The sequence below is a fragment of the Gobio gobio genome, assembly GCF_949357685.1.
Source record: "Gobio gobio genome assembly, chromosome: 12".
Lineage (NCBI taxonomy): Eukaryota > Metazoa > Chordata > Actinopteri > Cypriniformes > Gobionidae > Gobio > Gobio gobio.
The window spans coordinates 5795380-5815201 of NC_137105.1; the positions used below are offsets into that span (position 1 = coordinate 5795380).

General features: G+C 40.0%; 2 protein-coding genes across 4 annotated transcripts in view; both read left to right on the plus strand.

The window, feature by feature from the left end:
• Positions 1–19822, plus strand: part of filip1b (filamin A interacting protein 1b) — a 107440-nt gene that overhangs the window by 85817 nt on the left and 1801 nt on the right. The window lies entirely within an intron of this gene.
• col12a1b (collagen, type XII, alpha 1b) overlaps positions 1–19822 on the plus strand; it is a 94216-nt gene that overhangs the window by 24516 nt on the left and 49878 nt on the right. Inside the window, exons 19-42 of the mRNA XM_079830691.1 lie at positions 1–133; positions 351–497; positions 923–1065; positions 2490–2619; positions 4161–4306; positions 5154–5283; positions 5381–5517; positions 8452–8581; positions 9011–9150; positions 9359–9491; positions 10795–10815; positions 11569–11708; positions 13063–13192; positions 13412–13551; positions 13693–13822; positions 14162–14301; positions 14563–14692; positions 15046–15185; positions 15596–15725; positions 17318–17457; positions 17801–17930; positions 19133–19272; positions 19358–19490; positions 19606–19745. The exon at positions 1–133 is cut by the window's left edge and continues 32 nt beyond it. Coding sequence (XP_079686817.1) covers positions 1–133; positions 351–497; positions 923–1065; positions 2490–2619; positions 4161–4306; positions 5154–5283; positions 5381–5517; positions 8452–8581; positions 9011–9150; positions 9359–9491; positions 10795–10815; positions 11569–11708; positions 13063–13192; positions 13412–13551; positions 13693–13822; positions 14162–14301; positions 14563–14692; positions 15046–15185; positions 15596–15725; positions 17318–17457; positions 17801–17930; positions 19133–19272; positions 19358–19490; positions 19606–19745 — 3153 coding nt within the window. The remainder of the gene's footprint in view (positions 134–350; positions 498–922; positions 1066–2489; positions 2620–4160; positions 4307–5153; positions 5284–5380; positions 5518–8451; positions 8582–9010; positions 9151–9358; positions 9492–10794; positions 10816–11568; positions 11709–13062; positions 13193–13411; positions 13552–13692; positions 13823–14161; positions 14302–14562; positions 14693–15045; positions 15186–15595; positions 15726–17317; positions 17458–17800; positions 17931–19132; positions 19273–19357; positions 19491–19605; positions 19746–19822) is intronic.

Below are 19822 nucleotides of genomic sequence, written 5' to 3' on the forward strand. Positions count from 1 at the left end.
TTCAAAGCGAATGTGGGTATGAGACCCGATTCTCGTAAGATTGGTGTCCTTGTTACCGACGGCAAATCTCAGGACGAGATTATAGTGAATTCTCAGAAACTGCGTGACTCCGGCATTGAGCTCTATGCCGTCGGTAAGTTCTTCTCTTCTAGACATTGCTTACACTTTCTAATTCAGTCACAACGGACTGTAGAAGTTTGCAAGCCAGTAATAGATAGTCAACCCAGAGCTATTCTGTGTCCAAACATCTCACAGCTTTTCATTTGGAAAGACTACAGTTTGATCAATGTCTCTTGGACCCAGCTGAAGTAATTGAGATCTTTCAATAATCATCTCCTCTTGGCTCCTAGGTGTGAAGAATGCAGATGAAAATGAGTTGCGATCCATTGCCACCGACCCTGATGAAATTCACATGTACAATGTCAACGACTTCTCCTTCCTGTTGGATATTGTGGACGACCTCACTCTCAACCTCTGTAATAGTGTTAAAGGCCCAGGTACAGTCACGTTCTTGACTAGTGTATGTTTTACCTGAGAAACAATCTGAATCTAAACAAATCAGCCTGGTTATGTTCTGCAGACTAGAAATAAAAAAACCAAGAACTCCCAAAGCTCCCAAAGCTTGGCTCGTTTAAACTGCTTGAACTTGTGCCATCCATTTTTGATTTGCACTCTTGTTTTCCCAGACGGTTCTTTGTTTTTTTTACTAATAATCTTGCTGAGGGAAAACTGTAGGTTGCACTCCGATCCTCCTTGGGGGATAGCAGTGATTTACAGAACCATGAAACCTGTGATATATAACCCATTTAACCTTTTGCAAGAAGCTAATAGGCCTGAGGAAGATTTACAGTCTAAGTGTAAACCTGTTTGAGAGCTGTTTGACACCACAGCTTACATTTTTCCATTGCTTTCCATGAACCAGGCGGCGGCCCAGGGACACCCACTGACCTGGTGACTGACCTGGTCACACACTACTCTTTCCGTGCTACCTGGATGCCACCGGACGAGCCAGTGGAGAAGTTTCGCATCGAGTATTTCCCTGCAGCTGGAGGAAATACTGAAGTGGTGAGCGTTAAAAACACATATTTCCATCTTGTTTTCAAATGGACAAATGCATTCATGGTAGATACCTCAGACTTTAAACTTCTGAAAGTTAGGGCACTTTTATTTATTAGCCTACATTCTCTTGCATTTTGTGCAGGGCTCAACGCTAAGGATTTTTTTCTACTGGCCAATTTTTACTTGCCCTGCCAAAATTTTCACTGGCCCCACCACAGGAAAGTAATAAATAAATAAAACAGAAATAAAACGTTGTGACACCAACAACTACTAGCCTAGCCCATCGGGCAGTTCTCATTATCGAGGCCTGTTGCTGTAACACTTTATTTTGATGGTCCCTTTAACATTCTGTTGACTATAAGTAACTACATGTCAACTAACTCTCATTAGAGTATTACTAGACTGTCTGGTATCTGCTAACTCTTTATTGTGATGGTCCTCGAACAGATATTCTACTGACTATAAGTAACTGCAACTACATGTCAACTTATTCTAACCCTAACCCTACCAGTCTACTCTACTAACACTCTGAGAGTTAGTAGACATGTAGGTGCAATGTTACTTATAGTCCAAAGAATGTGTTAAAGGGACCATCAAAATAAAGTAAAACCCAAAACTTTATGCTGTAGCTCTGTTTTAAAACCCTAGTGAGCTGCCTTATAACCATCACTGAACTTCAAAAACCTCTTATTTGAAACACTCTAAATTGGTAAAAAGACTCACGGTTGATTCTGGTAGAGTTTGACATTAGCATGTTGCCAAGTTAATGTCACAACACTATAATAAGCACAAAAATATAAAATGCGAATATTTAAATTTTAAAATTGTTTAATGTTTTAACTATAGTTTTCAGTATTGAATAATAAATTAAGGTATTTTCCCAATGCTACCTTCTTCGAAGGTAGTTTTTGAACAGCTGCATCCCAATCTGCATTGGGAGTATGTCTATGACTCTGTCCAGGTAGACAGCTCACTATCTTGTGGAACAGATTTTATATGTGCCTGTCATTTATTTATTATGGTGCCCATTGCTATAAAAGTCAAGTTTGATGAAGAGCAACATTTCACATTTAATTTCTATATCTCTACCTACCTCTTGTGTAACCTCAATGACTTCAATAAAACAGGACAGCTTTCATATAACATTCATTCAGAGCTATGCATCTTGTCATATTTTATTTTACCGTATATGCTGTGTGCATTTGGGATGATCTATATGGCTTAAAAGTATCATGTATCAGTATGAGCTGAACTAGATCCCATAAATCTCACAACTTGCCCTGCGTGTCCATGTGCTGAATTCCGACCTCTAAGAACCTGCAACTTAAGAGAGATGATTTCAGATGGCCACATGCCTCCCCATTTCACCCTCTGTCTTGTGTAATACCCCTCCCAGCAGAAGATCACCTCTCCCTGATGATGTTTTTCAGATGTTCGTTGATGGTGAAGAAAACACACTTGTCCTGGTCAACCTGACCCCCATGACCGAGTATGTTATCAATGTCTATTCAGTGATCGGCGAGGAGAGCAGCGAGCCTTTGAAAGGAACCGAAACCACATGTAAGTTGATCAAAACCTCTCCTACTGTTTGTGTTTATCCCACTGGTTCTCCTAATGTTCAATCTCATTGTCTGATAAAACTCACTATATAAACCATATAGATACCTAAACCACTAGAAACAACTGTTTCCCTGCATACTGCTGCTATTTTCACAACCTTGCCTACACAAGGCATCTACTTTCTAACTGAAAATGGAATGTGATACTCTCACCACCTAGCAACCACCCAGAATACTCAAACTCGAACCCCGTTCCGCCAGCATGAAATCGGACGCTCTAACAAGGAGGCTAAAGGCTGCAACCTCTAGTGTCAGTCGCTAGAGCATCTCTTGAGATCAGAGGAGTGAGGTTTAATCGCACAGCGACTACTAGCTGGCCTCCGTTACACTCACCCCCTAAACCTCACTCCCATCCGGGTCACAGCACCAATGTAACCCCTCCTGTTTGAATCGTCCACTCCAAGCGGGACTCGAACCCGGGTCGGCCAACATGAGAGTCGGACGCTCTAACAAGGAGGCTAAAGGCTGCAACCTCTAGTGTCAGTCGCTAGAGCGTCTCTTGAGATCAGAGGAGTGAGGTTTACTCGCACAGCGACTACTAGCTGGCCTCCGTCACTCACCCCCTAAACCTCACTCCCATCTGGGTCACGGCACCAATGTAACCCCTCCTGTTTAAACCGCCCACTCCAAGCGGGACTCAAACCCGGGTCTGCCAACATGAGATTCAGATACTCTAACAAGGAGGCTAAAGGCTGCAATCTCCAACGTCAGTCGCTAAAGCGTCTCTTGAGATCAGAGGAGTAAGGTTTACTCACACAGCAACTACTAGCTGGCCTCCGTTACACAAACACCACTCACATGTTCTGAAGTAAATCTTGTTCTTTTTATAACTGGAATTTCCCACGTTTTCAATGGCCAATCTTGTCACAATGCCTTATCCACAAAAAATACCTGCCCAAACAAAATATCCTTTAAGTCAAGGTACAACCGATGTGTTGGGAGCGCACTAATGATGCCTGAAAATGTGTCTAGGTAGGCAGCTCTGTATTGTTTGGAGTAAAGCCAATATGAAACCTCAAAGAAATACTGCAGCAATTTTAATGCTGGTTTCCACATCGCAAATATGAAGCAGCTGTGAAATCTGTGAAGTGGGCCCTTGTCAACAGCTTAGTTTTGGTCTTATAGACGGACAAAGTAAACTTGAATAATTTTTACAGATTTAAAGCAAACAGAACATCTTAATTGGCTATTCTCACTTTATAGTTTGCTTAAGTCTTTTTTTACATTTCTCACTATAATGTTTATGATCAACATTACAAGACCTTATCCCATCGTAAAGAGAGGCTTATCGTTTTGTCATGAGCCACTTGGATGCAATAATCTGCCGTGGTCATTGTGGCTTTAGCTTTATGGTCATTTAATGTGACCAAGACATGTATGTTAATGAGAAATCACAACTTTTTATTGTTCTTTTTCATTCTTATAAAGCTGTTTTGAATGTGCTTCAAAGATATTTTAGATCATTTAAATCTTTTTTCACAGTGCCCCTACCTGCTGTTACCAGCATGACCGTGTACGACGAGGCCCGGACGTCCATGCGAGTCCGATGGGAGCTAGTTGACGGGGCCAGTGGGTACTTGCTGAACTACAACACCATCAACGCCAGTGTGCCCTCTGGAAAGATGGAGGTGAGCGCCTGTCACACTGACGCCTTCCAGAACACCCTCCAGACGAGCTCTCAAAATTTCCACCTCTGCTTTATTAGACCTCGAGGCAGAGTAAACTCACCTCTGCCAGCGGTTAGCATAGCCAGATGGTCAAAGCAAGGAGCAACAGTTTTACACTCCTGTTCAGGCCTACTTAACAAAAACAAGTTTCAATAGTTTTAATTTTCAGGATATTTAGTTAGGATTTTATTAATCAAAAACTCCAATAATCTCCAAGTTACAAAGATACAGAAGTCTGCAATACAAATTATAGATATCAATTTAAACTCAAACATTTCTCATCAAATTCCTTTGAGTCCACATGATCCGATCTGTTATCCACATTCATTTTATAGCTCTGTACTCTTATTGTGTCAACTTTTATTTATTTCACCTTAGGAATTTTAGGAGACATCTGAGACAAAGTTGATAATTAAATTAGGCTTAGCTGAAAGCCTTAGTCTCCTGAGCAATGAAAGAGTGTCCTCTGAGCAATAAAATCATCCTCTAGGGGGTCTACAAAATCCAGACTCGCCTAAAACACAAGCTTTTGGCAAAAAGGAGATAATGCTGCCTGTTCTGAATCTATTTCCTCCCTGAAGTAATGTACATAACAGTACCCAAATATCTGCAGATGGAGATGCAGATGTGTTTTTTGGGAAAAGTCACAACCATCATCCCAGGAGATCTATCTCATCTGATTTAGTCTGGAGGAGACATACCTTAATCGGGAGTGTGTTAATGCCAGGTGTTCCCCATAACAAGTCTTGTCTCGCTGGGGCATTGCTTTGCTAATGTCCATTCTCTTTAACACCCCTCCCTCCTGCAGATGCGAGTTGGTGCAGATGTGAATGATGTCCAGTTATTGCAGCTGCTTACAAACACGGCGTACTCTATCTCCCTGTTCGCCTTACATGGAGCGGCGGTCAGCGAACCCCTCATCGACCGAGGAGTCACTCGTACGTCTCTCCTCAGATGGCTTCGATCTGTTATTGTCAATATTCGTTGTATGTTTTTATGAATATCAAATTAAATCTATCTGTCTGTCTCTTCTAGTGCCTCTGCCTCCAGTGGGTGAGTTGAGAATCACAGAAGTGACTCACAGCTCCATGCGTCTAACCTGGGATGCAGCTCCTGGAAACGTCAGGAAGTACATCATCACCTACAAGCGAGAGGATGGAGAGCTGAAAGAGGTGAGCAAAATGTGTAATTCACAAAGCAGGGATTAGTAAGATTAATGAGGATATAGTAATAAAAAATTCTGAATATCAAAAACGTCCCATGCAACGTTTGTAGTTTGGGACTCAAGAACCATTTCCAATTACTAAAAAAAAATGATGCTTGATTTCAGTTAAAGGAACGAAGGACTAAGCTAATTAATGGAATTATAATTGTAGTTACATTTCCTATCCTTAATCATTTATAACAGTTGTACTGTCACTTGTAGCCCGAAAGAAGAGATATTTTAAATGCAGTTTAATGGACTGTCTTGTTCTATGATGAATAGTCTTAAGTTGGGAAATAGGCCTGAGCAATGCAGGGAATGTGAGATAGATGAAGAGAAACGTTAGCTTTTTGGATTATTTTAGAAAGAGGTCTTCCATAGAAAGAGTTAATTAGCTAGGACTTCCTGCGTTTGAAACCCCCCATATTAATCCCACTAAGGTATTCACAAACTGCTCCTGGGCAGATGGTAGGAGAAAATCTAGAGGACACCACCTCTGGAAATTGGCTTCTTGCTTGTTCTCCTGTCTCTCTGTAAGGATGCCTGTATGGATATTTCCAGAGTACTGCCGTTTTTACCAAAAGGAATCTTTTATCTTTGAAAATCTACTGAGATGTACCAGTGGAACTATTTGAGGAGGTCTGAAAAGTCCAAGCAAACGTGTTGATATGATGCAGACTGTCTTGTTTATCTCGTCTTGGACGTACTCTGGAATGAGGTTAAGATGACCTGATTCACTAAGCCGAACTCTGGATCCATCTTTGCATCCATACAAGGCAAAACATCACTATAGCTATTTATCATACTTAGGGATTTTAGTATGACATGGAACATTGGTCAACTCATGTTTTGTTTAGGAAAGATGTGTTGTTAGATTGCAAAATGACTTTTGATTATTGCCTGGTGTGCTACAAAAGAAAGGAGAGATCTAGGCCATATCTCGAAACTCGAAATCCCTTAGCTTAAGAAAACCCTATGTTTTAAGGTTAAGGATACCCATGGTGAAACCTGGGTTGTCCACTTAAGGCACCTTAAGGTCATCTTAAGTATATTCTCTTAAATGCTTAAGTGTTCCCTTAACTTATGTGTCGCAACAAAGTCCTTAGTAACCATTTCATCCTAAAAAAATGAAGGGACCGAAACAGTCATCGGCTGAACTTAAACACAATGGTTGATTTCGTGTTAACTGAGGAGGAGGAAGTACCAATGTACATTTTTATTGATCGAAATATGGTATTATAAATATTAAAAGTATGATGTGATTTGTTGATTGTACTTTATTTTACAGTGTGTATACTTACAGTGTACTTGCCTAAGAAAATACCTGGTGATATAAGGGGTTACGGTTAGGCTTAGGCGTAGGTTTAAGGTTAGTAGTTATTACCCAGTTATTGTAAGTATATTGTAGATGTTGAACAGGACGGTAAAATAAAGTGCTACCGATTTGTTTCTTTTTTTCGGTACTAATAAGTAGGGCTGGGTATTGACACAAATTTCACAATTCGATTAGATTTCGATTCACAAGCTTTCGATTCGACGCGATTTTCTATTAGTTTCGATTCAATTCAATAGCGATTATTTTGGATATTTATCAGGTATAATACATGGAAAATTTCTCAAGGAAAACTAATTTCTGAACTAATGTTGTAAACTATGGGAGTCAGTTGGTACTACATTAGCCTACTAATATTGAAGGTAAAAATTAACTGATTTGTATACAAACACTTAAATGACACTAAATTATGTGTTTTTTTATAATAATAAAGTTATAATATTAACTTTACAATTACATAATCATAATTCTACTGCAATTAGTTTTTTTGAAATATAAACATTTAAATGGTGGCTGTCATAAAAACTTGCCAGATTTATTCATACATACATTAAATATTGAAGAAAATTGACAATGAATATCCTATGTAATGTGGTGCATATAATTAGCAAAATGCTCCTCTCTAGAGTTAATTTGTCTAGCTCACTAATGAGTTAATGGACACTGGATATGGTTTTTCTGAGGTAAATGTGACGTTATGTGACATTGTTTACAAGCCGTTTTACTATATCTTTCTGCGTTTGTAACACTGATTGAGTTATTCTATGTGACACGATACGGATTTTGGTAAGTTGTCCTGTATCTTTTAACACACTTTCAGAAGCTCATTCATGTTTATTTCGTGCTGTTACTGGTATTAAGGTGGAAGAGAAGATCTGTTCATGTTTGCTCCGCGCTGCTGCCTGGTTCACTTGAGCTGAGCTGTGGCAGAGCGATCTCACGCCACAGCGGCAAAAAGTTTTTTATGTTTTTGAATTTCGTAAAAAAAAAATAGACGTAGGCTAATTTGAAATCTGAGACTTTGTTTCATATCAATAGTAATAAAGCACAAAGATTATTGCGATATATTGGATGGGAAGCGCGCTACAATGTTTATTTCATTCATTAACTGAAAACAGGATGACTAATCGATTCTTGGGATTTAAGAATCAATATTTTTTTGTAAAAGTGAGAATCGATTAAAATCGATATTTTTTACCCAGCCCTACTATTAAGCCATTTCACACCAGTTGAGATCTGCCATGCCGTGGCTAAGCACCTAACAAAGGCCTAGTCAGTGAGTTCATTAACAATGGTTTGGGACAAATACTGCATAATGTCATTTAATGCAAAAAATGTGAGTGGCACACCAGGATTTCGAGCAGTTGGTGTTTTACACAGGCAAGCATTGTTCTAGTTTGGTAGTGTATTTTTTTTGAAGTTCTGGTAAAAAAAACACACCAAGTTTTCACTCAGATTTAAGTCCATGTGTAATGAATGGAGCTGAGGCAAGTCGGTCTGTCAAAAGCATCTGTTGTTCCTTTTCCCTTGACGTGTGTTAATGTTAACGCTGACGTTGGTGTCTGACAGGTTGAGGTCAACGGTGACATCATCACTTTGGTTCTCACCAGCCTCCGCTCTCAGACGGAGTATGATGTGGCTGTCACTCCTGTCTACGACGAAGGTCCAGGAAATCCCATGCTTGGCAGTGCAATAACTGGTGAGCTTATAATTCTCACTGATTCTCCAAGAGGACTCGATTGACCGATGATGTTGGTTTGGCAACAGCAATGACTTCACGGCTGCCGGGTTTTGTTTGTTACATTGGTGTTGAACTATGTGACTTACTGGCAACAAGACCTGCAATTTCAGCAGGTCTTTCAAGCTCCCTGTCTGGATAATGACTGCCATGTGTGACGCCACCCCTGCCCAAGCCACGTGTATGCGTTCATGGCTTTATTTTATCAGTCCCAAGGGTGATATCCTTCATCAGTCCCAGCTGATCTGCAAGTTTGTAGTTTTCTTGCTGACACACAACCTGCTTCCCTTTACACAGGAACTCAGCATGATGGGACATGGTTCTGATGGTTCACAGTCCCAGTGTTCACACCAGTTTTTTATATCACATACTTTTTCTGTTGACATTCAGATGTGGTTCCTGCACCCAAGAACTTGAGGTTTTCTGAGGTGGGTCAGACTTCATTCAGGGTCACATGGGAGCATGGAGCACCAGACGTCGCTCTCTACCGCATCGGATGGACCAAGAAGGGCGAGAACAACTTCAAAAATGTATGTTTACCAGCTTGTTATTTGTATAAAAAATTTTTTTTTCATAATAAAAGTATAAATGGTTCTTTATGAACCATAGATGGCAATTATTTGAACCATAGGTGGCAATTATTTTAAAAAGTGTACCATTGATCATTTAATTTTTATTTCAAATTTTATGAACTCTCTCAAATAGCATGTGAGGCTCACTAGAATTGCTCTTTTATAGGATATCCTGGGTAGTGATGAGACAAGCCAAGTTCTGACAGAATTAGACCCAGACACAATTTATGATGTCACTATCACAGCCATCTACCCAGATGAGTCGGAGAGCGAGGATCTGATGGGGAGCCAACGCACATGTGAGAATAACACAACCACACGTGTAGAACACTGACTCTTGTGTACTGGGACAAAAACAGGCTACAAAACAGCTTGAATAGCAGTTTATATAGAAGGAATTCATTTAGATTAGTCTGTTCAGAGGTGTTCACAACATCCTGCTTTATTTTTCTCAACAAATGTATGTTTAGGGGGTTGGGGAGGGGCTTCACTCTCTGTAGAAATCACACTCCGGGCCCCCAGTGCCTCGCGGCCCCCTACACACTGTACCTCTTTCCCACTACAATACACTACCGTTCAAAAGTTTGGGGTCAGGTTATTTCTTTATTTTTTAAATAAATTGATATTAAAGACATTTATAATGTTACAAAATATTTCTGTTTCAAATAAATGCTGTCCTTTGAACTTTCTATTCATCCAAAGCCGCGTTTCCACCACAGGAACTTTCCCCAGGAACTAGGGACTTTTGTGTGTGTTACGACCGCAGGAACCGATGTCTAAATAAAGTTCTGAGTAAAGATTTCCCCCTCAAAACGGCCCGGCTTGCGAGGCAGTACTTTTTCAAAGTTCAGGAACTTTCGGGGGTGGGACTTGGGCGCTGAACATGCTGATTGGTTGCATTTTATTTCAACCTAAAAGTCTGTCGCGGTGAATGCAGTAAGAGTCATTTGCTATTCGAATCAACAATGGAGTTTAAAAATACAACCGATTGATCGACGGCGAGGTTCAGGCTTTATTACGTTTATATGCAGAGGACGAAATCCAGTGGGCTCAGGAAAGTTGTGCGCAGTCCTACGTCACCGGACTACGTCATGGGAAAAAAGTTCCTGGGACAAATTGTTCTGGGTAATTTTGGTGGAAACGGGGCTGAAGAATCCTGAACAAAAAGTATCAGTCTCCACAAAAATATTAAGCAGCACCAAATCAGCATATTAGAAGGATTTCTGAAGGATCGTGTGACACTGAAGATGCTGAAAATTCAGCTAATAAATTACATTTTAAAAGTAATTACAATAGAAAACTATTTTAAATTGTAATAATATTTCACAACATTACCGTTTTACTGTATTTTAATCAAATAAAAGAAGCCTTGGTGAGCAGAAGAGACTACTTTATAAAATATTTTACAAGTCTTACCAACCCCAAACGTTTGACCAGTAGTGTATATTTTATAAACATTAACAAACTCACTTGAATTTAGACTGTATGGTGTAACCATATTTTACCCATGTCCCACTTGTCCTATGTCTCAAGACTCAAGAGCCAACACATTAACAGCTGTTGACGTTACAATAAAATAACATGTTGTTTATCTTTTTCTAGTGTCAAAGTTCATTACACCCGGTATGTTGTTTCCCATAAGAGAAAATGTAATTGTTAATGTAAATGCTAATGAGGATGATGAAACCTTTCATGGAAAAGGAAGATGAAGAATTGCATGTGCATTTTTGTGTTTCACCAGAAACTCATCCACCATCATTTGTCCAACATCATTCATCATTGCCATTTCATCACTATCATTTTTTCACCATTGTCATCTGTCATCAGTCATAAACGCGCATGCACAACTTGCCCGACTGCATTGTTTTTGTTGCAAATGATCATTTCTCCATCCCAAACACCCATGCACCTCCTCCATCCATCATTCAGGATTGACTCATGATGCTCATGTAACCAGCATAATGAGTAGGGTTGGGAATCAACAACAAATTCAGAATAAGGTTCCTTTTTTTACAAAACCATAATAATAGAATTTAAGGATTTTCATGATCTTTGGTTCCATTCGTGAATGAATTGATACGTATTTGTCAGAGTGGTTGTTTTGGATGGTTAATTTGGAGTTTGTTTTGTTGCTATACACAATAAATAGTGTGCTTTAAAATAAAAGAAACATCAGAATATGTTGGCAAAATCATGCTGTTTTTGTTTGTTTTACAATTTGGAACCATTTTTGGAGGGTGCTTGCTCAAAACCCCTAAAAGAATAAGTGCAATCAGAACCAGAATCATAAAATTTCTCATGATTCCCATCCCTAATCGTTTTAGCTACTGTTCCAAAAGACCGATTTTGCTGATTGACCTTTCTGTCTGCTCCCAGTGCCCACTGGACCACCACAAAACCTCCAGGTCTTCAACGCCACCACTACAACTCTAACTGTGAAATGGGACCACGCGCCAGGCCCCGTCCAGAGCTACAAAGTCACCTACCAGCCCATTGCGGGTGGAAAACCGCTGTCTGTAAGTTCAGCTATCCCCATTCAACCTCCATTGAGATGCTTTGAAGCAAGGCATGAGCCATCTTTCACTTATGATGATGAGTGGCAGAATCTGTTGCTTAACTTAACAAGTTCAAGGCGCTTGTGTTAGTCATTACAGCAAGCTGCCTGCTGAAAGCCAAACGTCTTGACAGGAAGTCATTACCAACAGACTGATCTAATGCAAACCATCACAACATGTCTGTTAAGTGGCCCTCAGTTACCATTAAGATACAAAACAATTCCTGTTATATAGTTAATGTCAAGGCGCTTTAGATGAACAGTCCAGAGAAAATATATTGTTTGTTTGGGGGCTCATTGGCTAACACTATTAAAACTGAACAATGGCGCTTCACCAGTTTGTTTATTAATGCAGGATGATGCTCATTGGTCACAGCAACAACTGGTGTAAACACTTTTAAACAGTGTGATTTATTCACGTTTAGTGCGTAATATTTCCTTGCATTTTATTCCACTGCAAAAAAATCATCAAAATGTAATATCTTCAGATTCAGCTAAATACATCATGTCCATGTGAGCTATTGGTTAAAGGGGTGGTTCCGTGTTTTTTTTCTAGGCTTGGTTGTGTTTATGGGGCGCAGTAAAACATGTCTTAATACTTTTTTTTTTTTTTAAACGCCGTATTTTTCTTATATTTTACCTTTATTCCACACCGCTGTCTCCACTGTTCTTTGAACGGCTCGTTTGCTTCCTACTTCTATGAAGCCCATCCCTCCGAAAAACGCAATGGTCTTAGATTGGTTAGATGGCCAAATGTAGTTTGTAGTTGTCTCTCTCTCGCTTTCGTAATGACTGCGACGTGGCCTCGCCCACTATGTTGCGTGTTCGCGGGGGCAGTGTTTATGTTAATAGCAAGGGTTTATGATGTCACCAACCCGGGAAGAAGCTTGTTGTAGTCCAAACCGGCCGTTTTTGTAGGCAATAAACTGCCATAACTTTAAAAGACAATATCTCCGTTTGCATTGAACTTTTAGCGCTGTAACTTTGCAGATACTATTTATGCTCAATCAGCAACATTACACACTAACTAAAGTTTAAAAAGTGAAATCGCATGCAATCACCCCTTCAATGTACTTACATATGACATTTGTGCATTTAACAAACACTCTTATCCAAAGCAACTTACAAAAGTGGAACAAAATCAATCCGTCAAAGAGCCAACAATATTCGTAATGAATAATCCCTATTAAATATCCTTGACATTATGGAAGCCAAAAGGGTTGTGAATGCCGTTTCCTTTGTGTTGCACCATATTCAAAATATTTTCTCATTAATACACCAAATCAAGTCTTACTATTGACATCTTTTTCAATCAGGCTCAAGTCGGTGGAAAAAAGAACAGTGTCATTCTTCAGAAGCTGACCCCTAACACCCCTTATTCCATCACCGTGGCTGCCGTCTATCGCACTGGAGAAAGTAAAGATATTTCCGGCCAAGGGAAAACAAGTAAGTGGCTCCAAGAGAATCCTTTCAATGTCCTGAAGTATTTTATGACTCCATTCGCAAAGCGAAAACAATGATAAACTCATTTAGGGAGGATGCATTCCATAAAGCATATTGGTTTTCACTCACATCTGGAGGTTTGTGAGATGTAGAGACTATTCAAGATGTTATGCAATGAAAATTAGATGGCATTATGTAACACTGTGTTTGGTGTTCCTGTAGAACCCTTAGGAGGAGTGAGAAACCTGCAGGTTATAAACCCCACCATGACCACGCTGAACGTTCGCTGGGAGCCAGCGGAAGGAAAAGTGAAGGAGTATAAGGTCGTCTACGCACCTGCAGCTGGTGGTGCTGAAAGCATGGTAGGACTGGTAGGACTTCAACTAAAGAATAAACTGAAATGCGATGTTCAGATTAATCATAAATATTGATTTGCAGATCTCAGGTGGAATGGATTTGCAATGTTTCTTTGACTTATACTGTATATGCTATCATGGAAACAGGAGCAGGTGTCAGGAACCACTACCAACACAGTTCTGAGAGGCCTTCAGTCGGACACACTTTACACTGTGACCCTAATCCCTGTTTACACAGAGGGAGATGGCCAGAGAATGTCTGAGAATGGAAAAACAAGTGAGTTTCTCTTTGAAACATCAGTGTCTTCACTGATTAAGAAATAATGATTAGGTGGCTAAATGGCTTCCTTTGATATGTCTGTCCGATTCGTTTGCTTGTAGAGAGTATTATGAGCTTATGTGCAACTATACAGCCAACAAACTACTAAGAAGTAGTTCTTTGTTAAGCTCAATGCCATTGAAAAGCCTTTATTTTTAGGAGTGAGCATGCAGATTGCACCGTTCTGTGATTTATAATTGTTTGAGAGCATGACAGAAAATCCAGTTGGGAATCGCGATCTGGATTATACTTTATATTCCTGATGCCAAAACAGTAAAATGGAAATCTTCTTTGCAGGGGCTTTGGGTGGTGTGAAGAACCTGAGGGTCACTGACCCAACCATGACCTCTTTGAATGTCAAATGGGACCCCGCAGACGGGGCCGTGCGCCAGTACAAGATCTTCTTCGTTCCTGCAGCTGGAGGAACTGAGGCGATGGTGGGGATCTGTCTCTCACAGCTATTATTATATTTTAAAAATAAATGTATTTATACAACAAACTCTACCATGATGTGCACTTAAAATTGTGCATTATAAATGTATTTTAGAACTACACTTTTCCATTTAATTATGATGTCTTAATGCAACAAAAACAATATGTTTGCTACAAACACTACCATGATGTATAACGTAAAATTCTTCATTACAAATGTGTTTTAGAAGTTCGCTGGAGTTCATTTTTCCCTTGTTTTTAAATAGGAACAAATACCTGGAGCCCAAACGACCATTGTTCTACGAAACCTGCAGCCTGATACTCCATACACTGTATCCGTGGTTCCAGTGTATCCCGCTACAGAGGGCAGACGCCAGTCTGAGAATGGAAGGACATGTGTGTATCAACTTTGTAGCTTATTTATGTGATATCTCTGTTACAAAACCTAATGAGCTGACTACAACTTTTAAAGCATTTTAAGACGTCTTAGGCATCTAAAAAATGTCAAAGTATCAATATAAAAATTTCAGTACAATTAAAATGTCTATTTTTAACCTCATATTTGTGTATTATGTGAAACTCTATAAGAATCAGTAGAATCTCCTTTATGGAGCACTATTTGTGTGGCATGTGAAGTTGCTGCCTATGTACTTATATACATAGACAGCCAACAGCAAGGCAGCTCACTAGCTTTTGAAATAGGGCCGTTTCAAAGCATATTTGACAAATGATTGTCTCTTTCACTCTAGTACCTCTTGGAGGTGTTCGAAACCTCCGTCTCATTGATCCCACCTTCACAACACTCACTGCCAAATGGGAAGCTGCCGATGGGAACGTGCAGGGCTATAAAGTGGTGTACGTGCCCACCAACGGAGGATCTGAGCTCATAGTAGGAATAACTTAATCTTTCAACGTTTGTTTCTACCGTGTTGATGTCACAAAAATCTCTCTAAAATCTAATGGCATGGCTTGCAGACAGACATGATCTTCCCTTGAGGAACAAAATGAAAGAGTGGTGCAATAAAAACTCTAATTGAATTCTCATTATGCTCAAAAACCTGCTGGGAAAGTTTACAACTGGGAGCACCAATGTTTAGATGGAGCAGGAGTAAACTGTGAAACCGATATGTTTGGCAAGCTACGAAGAGAGAGTTTTCTTTTTGCTGAGAAGTTTCATTTTCTTTATCTGTTTAGATGGGTAGACCTTATGCAACCGATTTTCATTCAAACTCTTTGCTTAGTTGGAATGGGTTTGAACAAGATATAGTGCACTGAGCTCCAGTTTCTATATTCTTTCAGGAGCAAGTGTCCGAGAGCACCACAACATTAGTGTTGAATAAACTCCTGCCAAACACCATGTACACCGTGACTGTTTTGCCGGTGTATGCTGAAGGAGATGGACCTCAACTCTCAGAGAAGGAAAAGACTAGTAAGTGACTCCAAAATGACATCTGTCACGCTAAAGCTGGGCTCAGACTAGAGGAGTTTTAAATCCTAACCGATTGTGAAATCTGGTGGCATCGCTCACATAAGGATGAAATAATTTTCTCTCAAATCTCAAACATGCACACACAAAGATTTTAGCATTTTTGCCAGGACGAGCACCTCATGCGAACTCATGGGGAAGCAGATGTTAACATGTACATAGCAGATCGTCATTGATGTCTCAATAGGTAATGTTTACACAGCAGCTTTCTACACTCACCCCGGTATATTCAAAACCAACGCGATTCATCCTCAGCTCTTCTCTTTGTCCATATGGTTGTCATGTTTTCGAAGGCACGTTATACAAATAGACGTGTTGTTGCAACACTCCACATGCAGTTCCGCCATCTCCGCTGTTCAACGGACCTGCACAACAGCTTGTTTTGCGGTCGCAATTCTCATTGGCTCTCATCGGCTATTGTGCAAGAACTGAAGTAATCATCCCGATTTAAAACATGTTTGATATGATCGGGGCAGCCCCGATTTGTGTGAGAGCAGATCGGGAGGTGCAAGATTTGATCTGTGAACGCCTCACATTACCAGATAATCTGCACCGAACATCGGAACCAATCAAGGTCCTCGCCAAGATTCTTGGGAGGGGAAAATCAGGGATTGGCCTAAAACTCCTGGGCCCGTATTCATAAAGAATCTTAATGCAAAGAGTAGCTCCTAGTGACAAAATTCTAAGAAAATAATTTTGTCTTAAAATGAACAAAAAAATCCTAGTAAAGAAAAAAGTAATTCAGAAAGCATTTTAAACCTTAAAAGAGGTCTTACGGTCAAATTTGTTAGGAGCACGGACGAGGACTTTTAAGAGGCTAAAGAGTTTCTTTAGCAGCGGAGAAAATGGCAGAAAAGACGAAGAGGGAGAAGAAATGTGTTGCAGACAATGGATGACAGTGACTTAATAAGACGCTATAGATTAGATCGTGCAGGGATCATGTTTGTTAAACCCAACTTTCAAACCACCAATTAAATAGACATGCCAGCAATCAGTATAAATGGAAAGAGTGGAACAATGTTTATAATTCTAAGTCAATCAAATACCTTATAGAAAATTAACAGCATGGTAAATAATAAAAGGATTTATATACATATATATAATGTGTGTGTGTGAGTGAGAGAGAATGGTAAAATAGGACAATTTGCGCTTGTAATTTCAAAGTGAAGGCTTAGAATAGACCCTATACTTAAAAGCGCTCCTTTTTTCCCCTTTTTGGACAACCAACCAATCACAGTCTTCAAAAGACTGTGTCATACGTAGCAACGGGTCAGCCCCGCCTCTTCACTAAGATAAAAGTTTTTGTATTTTCCTTTGCTCAGAGTTGCTCTCAGATCGGTCCCGAATAGCTCTTAAGCTAAGACTCCTACGTAAAAGTTTTTAAGCTAAATTAGGAGATTTCTGAGAGGACTCTTAGAATCTTTATGAATACGGGCCCTGTAGTGTGAGCCCGGCTTAAGACATTATATATGAATATCGGAAGAATGCATGCAAACAATGTCAATGTTGAGTCAACTCTGTTGCTGTCTCCTTAGAACCTTTGGGCAGCGTGAGGAACCTGCAGGTAACAGATCCAACTATCAGCACTTTGAATGTACGCTGGGAGCCGGCAGAAGGCAATGTGCGGGAATACATCGTCATTTACGTTGCTGCCGGTAGCCAAGATCAAGAAGTGGTGAGAATGATTTCCTTGGATGTTCCAGAGATAGCAAAGGAAAATAAAAAGAGAATTTAACTCTGTAGTTTCTCACTGATACACTCTTACCTTGGACATTGACATTTTGGTCATTATGCTTTAAAAATAAAAAAATAAATCTCTTTGTAAACGTGTAAATGGAGCTTATTATATAAATTATGCATTCTTGCTCGTTATACAAATGACACCGGTAACACTTTAGTGTGGGGAACACATATTCACTCTCCTAATTCACTGCTTATTAATTATTAGTAGGGTAGGTTTTTTAGCATTTCGGTTTAGGTATTGGGTATTCTCAATTCCTTTAATTTTGCTTGGGCAGGATCAAGTATCTGGAACTACCACCTCAACTGTTCTGAAGAACTTGGAGCCTGACACAGCCTACACAGTGACTCTGGTGCCAGTATATCACGAAATGGAGGGCAAACCTCTCTCGGAGAATGGAAGAACAAGTGAGTTCATGGTGAAGATATAGTGTTGTGCATCTTTAGATAATCTTAGCCACCAATTTGAAATGTCTGGCGATTGTTTACTTAAATGTGCCCTGCCACATGTATTTCATTACTTTTGTGGTCTGAAGTTCTACCATGGAAAAAATGCCTTGGTTACCTTGTTTCAAGCCGTTCTAGCATGGTTTAGAACAGGGGTTTTCAAACTTTATGATGCCAAGGACCCCCAAATATGATGAACCTTTATGAGGGACCCCCTTCCTAAAATCCATCAATCTTTATGTACGAAAAAACATTTAAACTGTTATATAAATAGTAAGTGTGACATTATAAATACAACATATTGTTTCCCAACTTGAATTGGCTATACTTAATGTTGGATGTATAAACCCGAAGAAGAACATATTCAATTAAAAATTATTTGTTTAAGCACCTTTCAAAATAAATGTAAGCAGCTTACATACTGTGTTAAGAAAACTGCCTTACAACCTCAGTGAACCTTCACTAGAAAGATAAAAAGCAAACATATACAATTCTGTAATGTATACGGCAAGAAAGGCGAGAAACTTTTAGAAATGAAACAGTTAGAATGTTCGGTAGACTTTATCCATTTTTGTTTTGTCTTTTTATTCTCTGAAATTTTCTTGGGACCCCTTAGAACCTTCTGGAGGACCCCTAGGGGACCCCAGTTTGAAAACCCCTGGTCTAGAAAGCCTGCAGGAAGATCATTAATATTCAACGAGCTAAGCTGCTTGACTCTGGTTGGCTAACAGCTAGCCAATGAGAGCCTGGCTATCAGCATCCTTTACCCAGTGCAACAAGTAAAGGAACTTTGTTTACTATCGTCTGGAATCGCCGCAGAAATGGCTTCTTCGGGTATATTGCCATATGACGTTCAGCCATCCTTGCTGTATACTAAAACTGTCACTGAGCTAGACGAATTCTGTGGGCGCGGTCTCAACTGGGCAAGCTCATGAATAGTAATGAGCTCAGGCAACACCACGTCAGACTGACCAGCTTTTGTAAAAGGCCTGATTTTGCCGCTTATTTCTTTTCAGTGGCTAGAGGAGGTAGCAGTTCGTTTTCACACACAAACACATATGGACCTAACATATTTTTTAAAAATACAAGTAAAAACAGTTTTGTGTGGCACGGCACCTTTAACAATAACTGAGATATTGAGTTCATGAATCCCTGCTTTTCAGGACCGCTGGGTGGAGTTCGCAACCTTCAAGTTACCGATCCCACCAGCAGCACCCTAAATGTGCGATGGGAGCATGCTGATGGAAACCCTCGAAATTACAAGGTTTACTATGTCCCGCAGCCTGGAGACGCTGAGAAGATGGTAGGATGTGATCAACTAACTCCTAATGGTTTATATAAAGGATCTTCCACATTATGAGACCAAATCTCTTGATTTTTGTGCTCAGGAACTAGTTTCTGGTGGCACGACAAGCACCGTCCTGCGCAATCTCGATGCAAACACGCTGTACAAGGTCACATTGTTGCCTATGTATGAAAATGACGTGGAAGGAAAGCGTCAGTCAGAAAATGGAAAGACAAGTGAGTCCAGATGTTTGTAACTTGCAAATTTTAGGATGGAGAACTCATCTGCCTCTACAAGGGATCCCTGCTCGTTGTCTTCTGAGGGTTCATCATGTCTGTTTTATTAACGCAGAACCTATGGGAACTGTGAAGAACCTCCAGGTGACAGACCCAACTGTGAACTCTTTGAGAGTGCGATGGGACGCAGCAGATGGAGATGTCCGTCAGTACAATCTCATCTACGTGCCTGTTGCTGGAGGTGCTGCAAGCACGGTAATAGCCTAAATTTGTCTCACGTTTGTCATTTTGGTTATTTGCTTGCTAACTAGTGTGTGCCTGTATTGATGCAC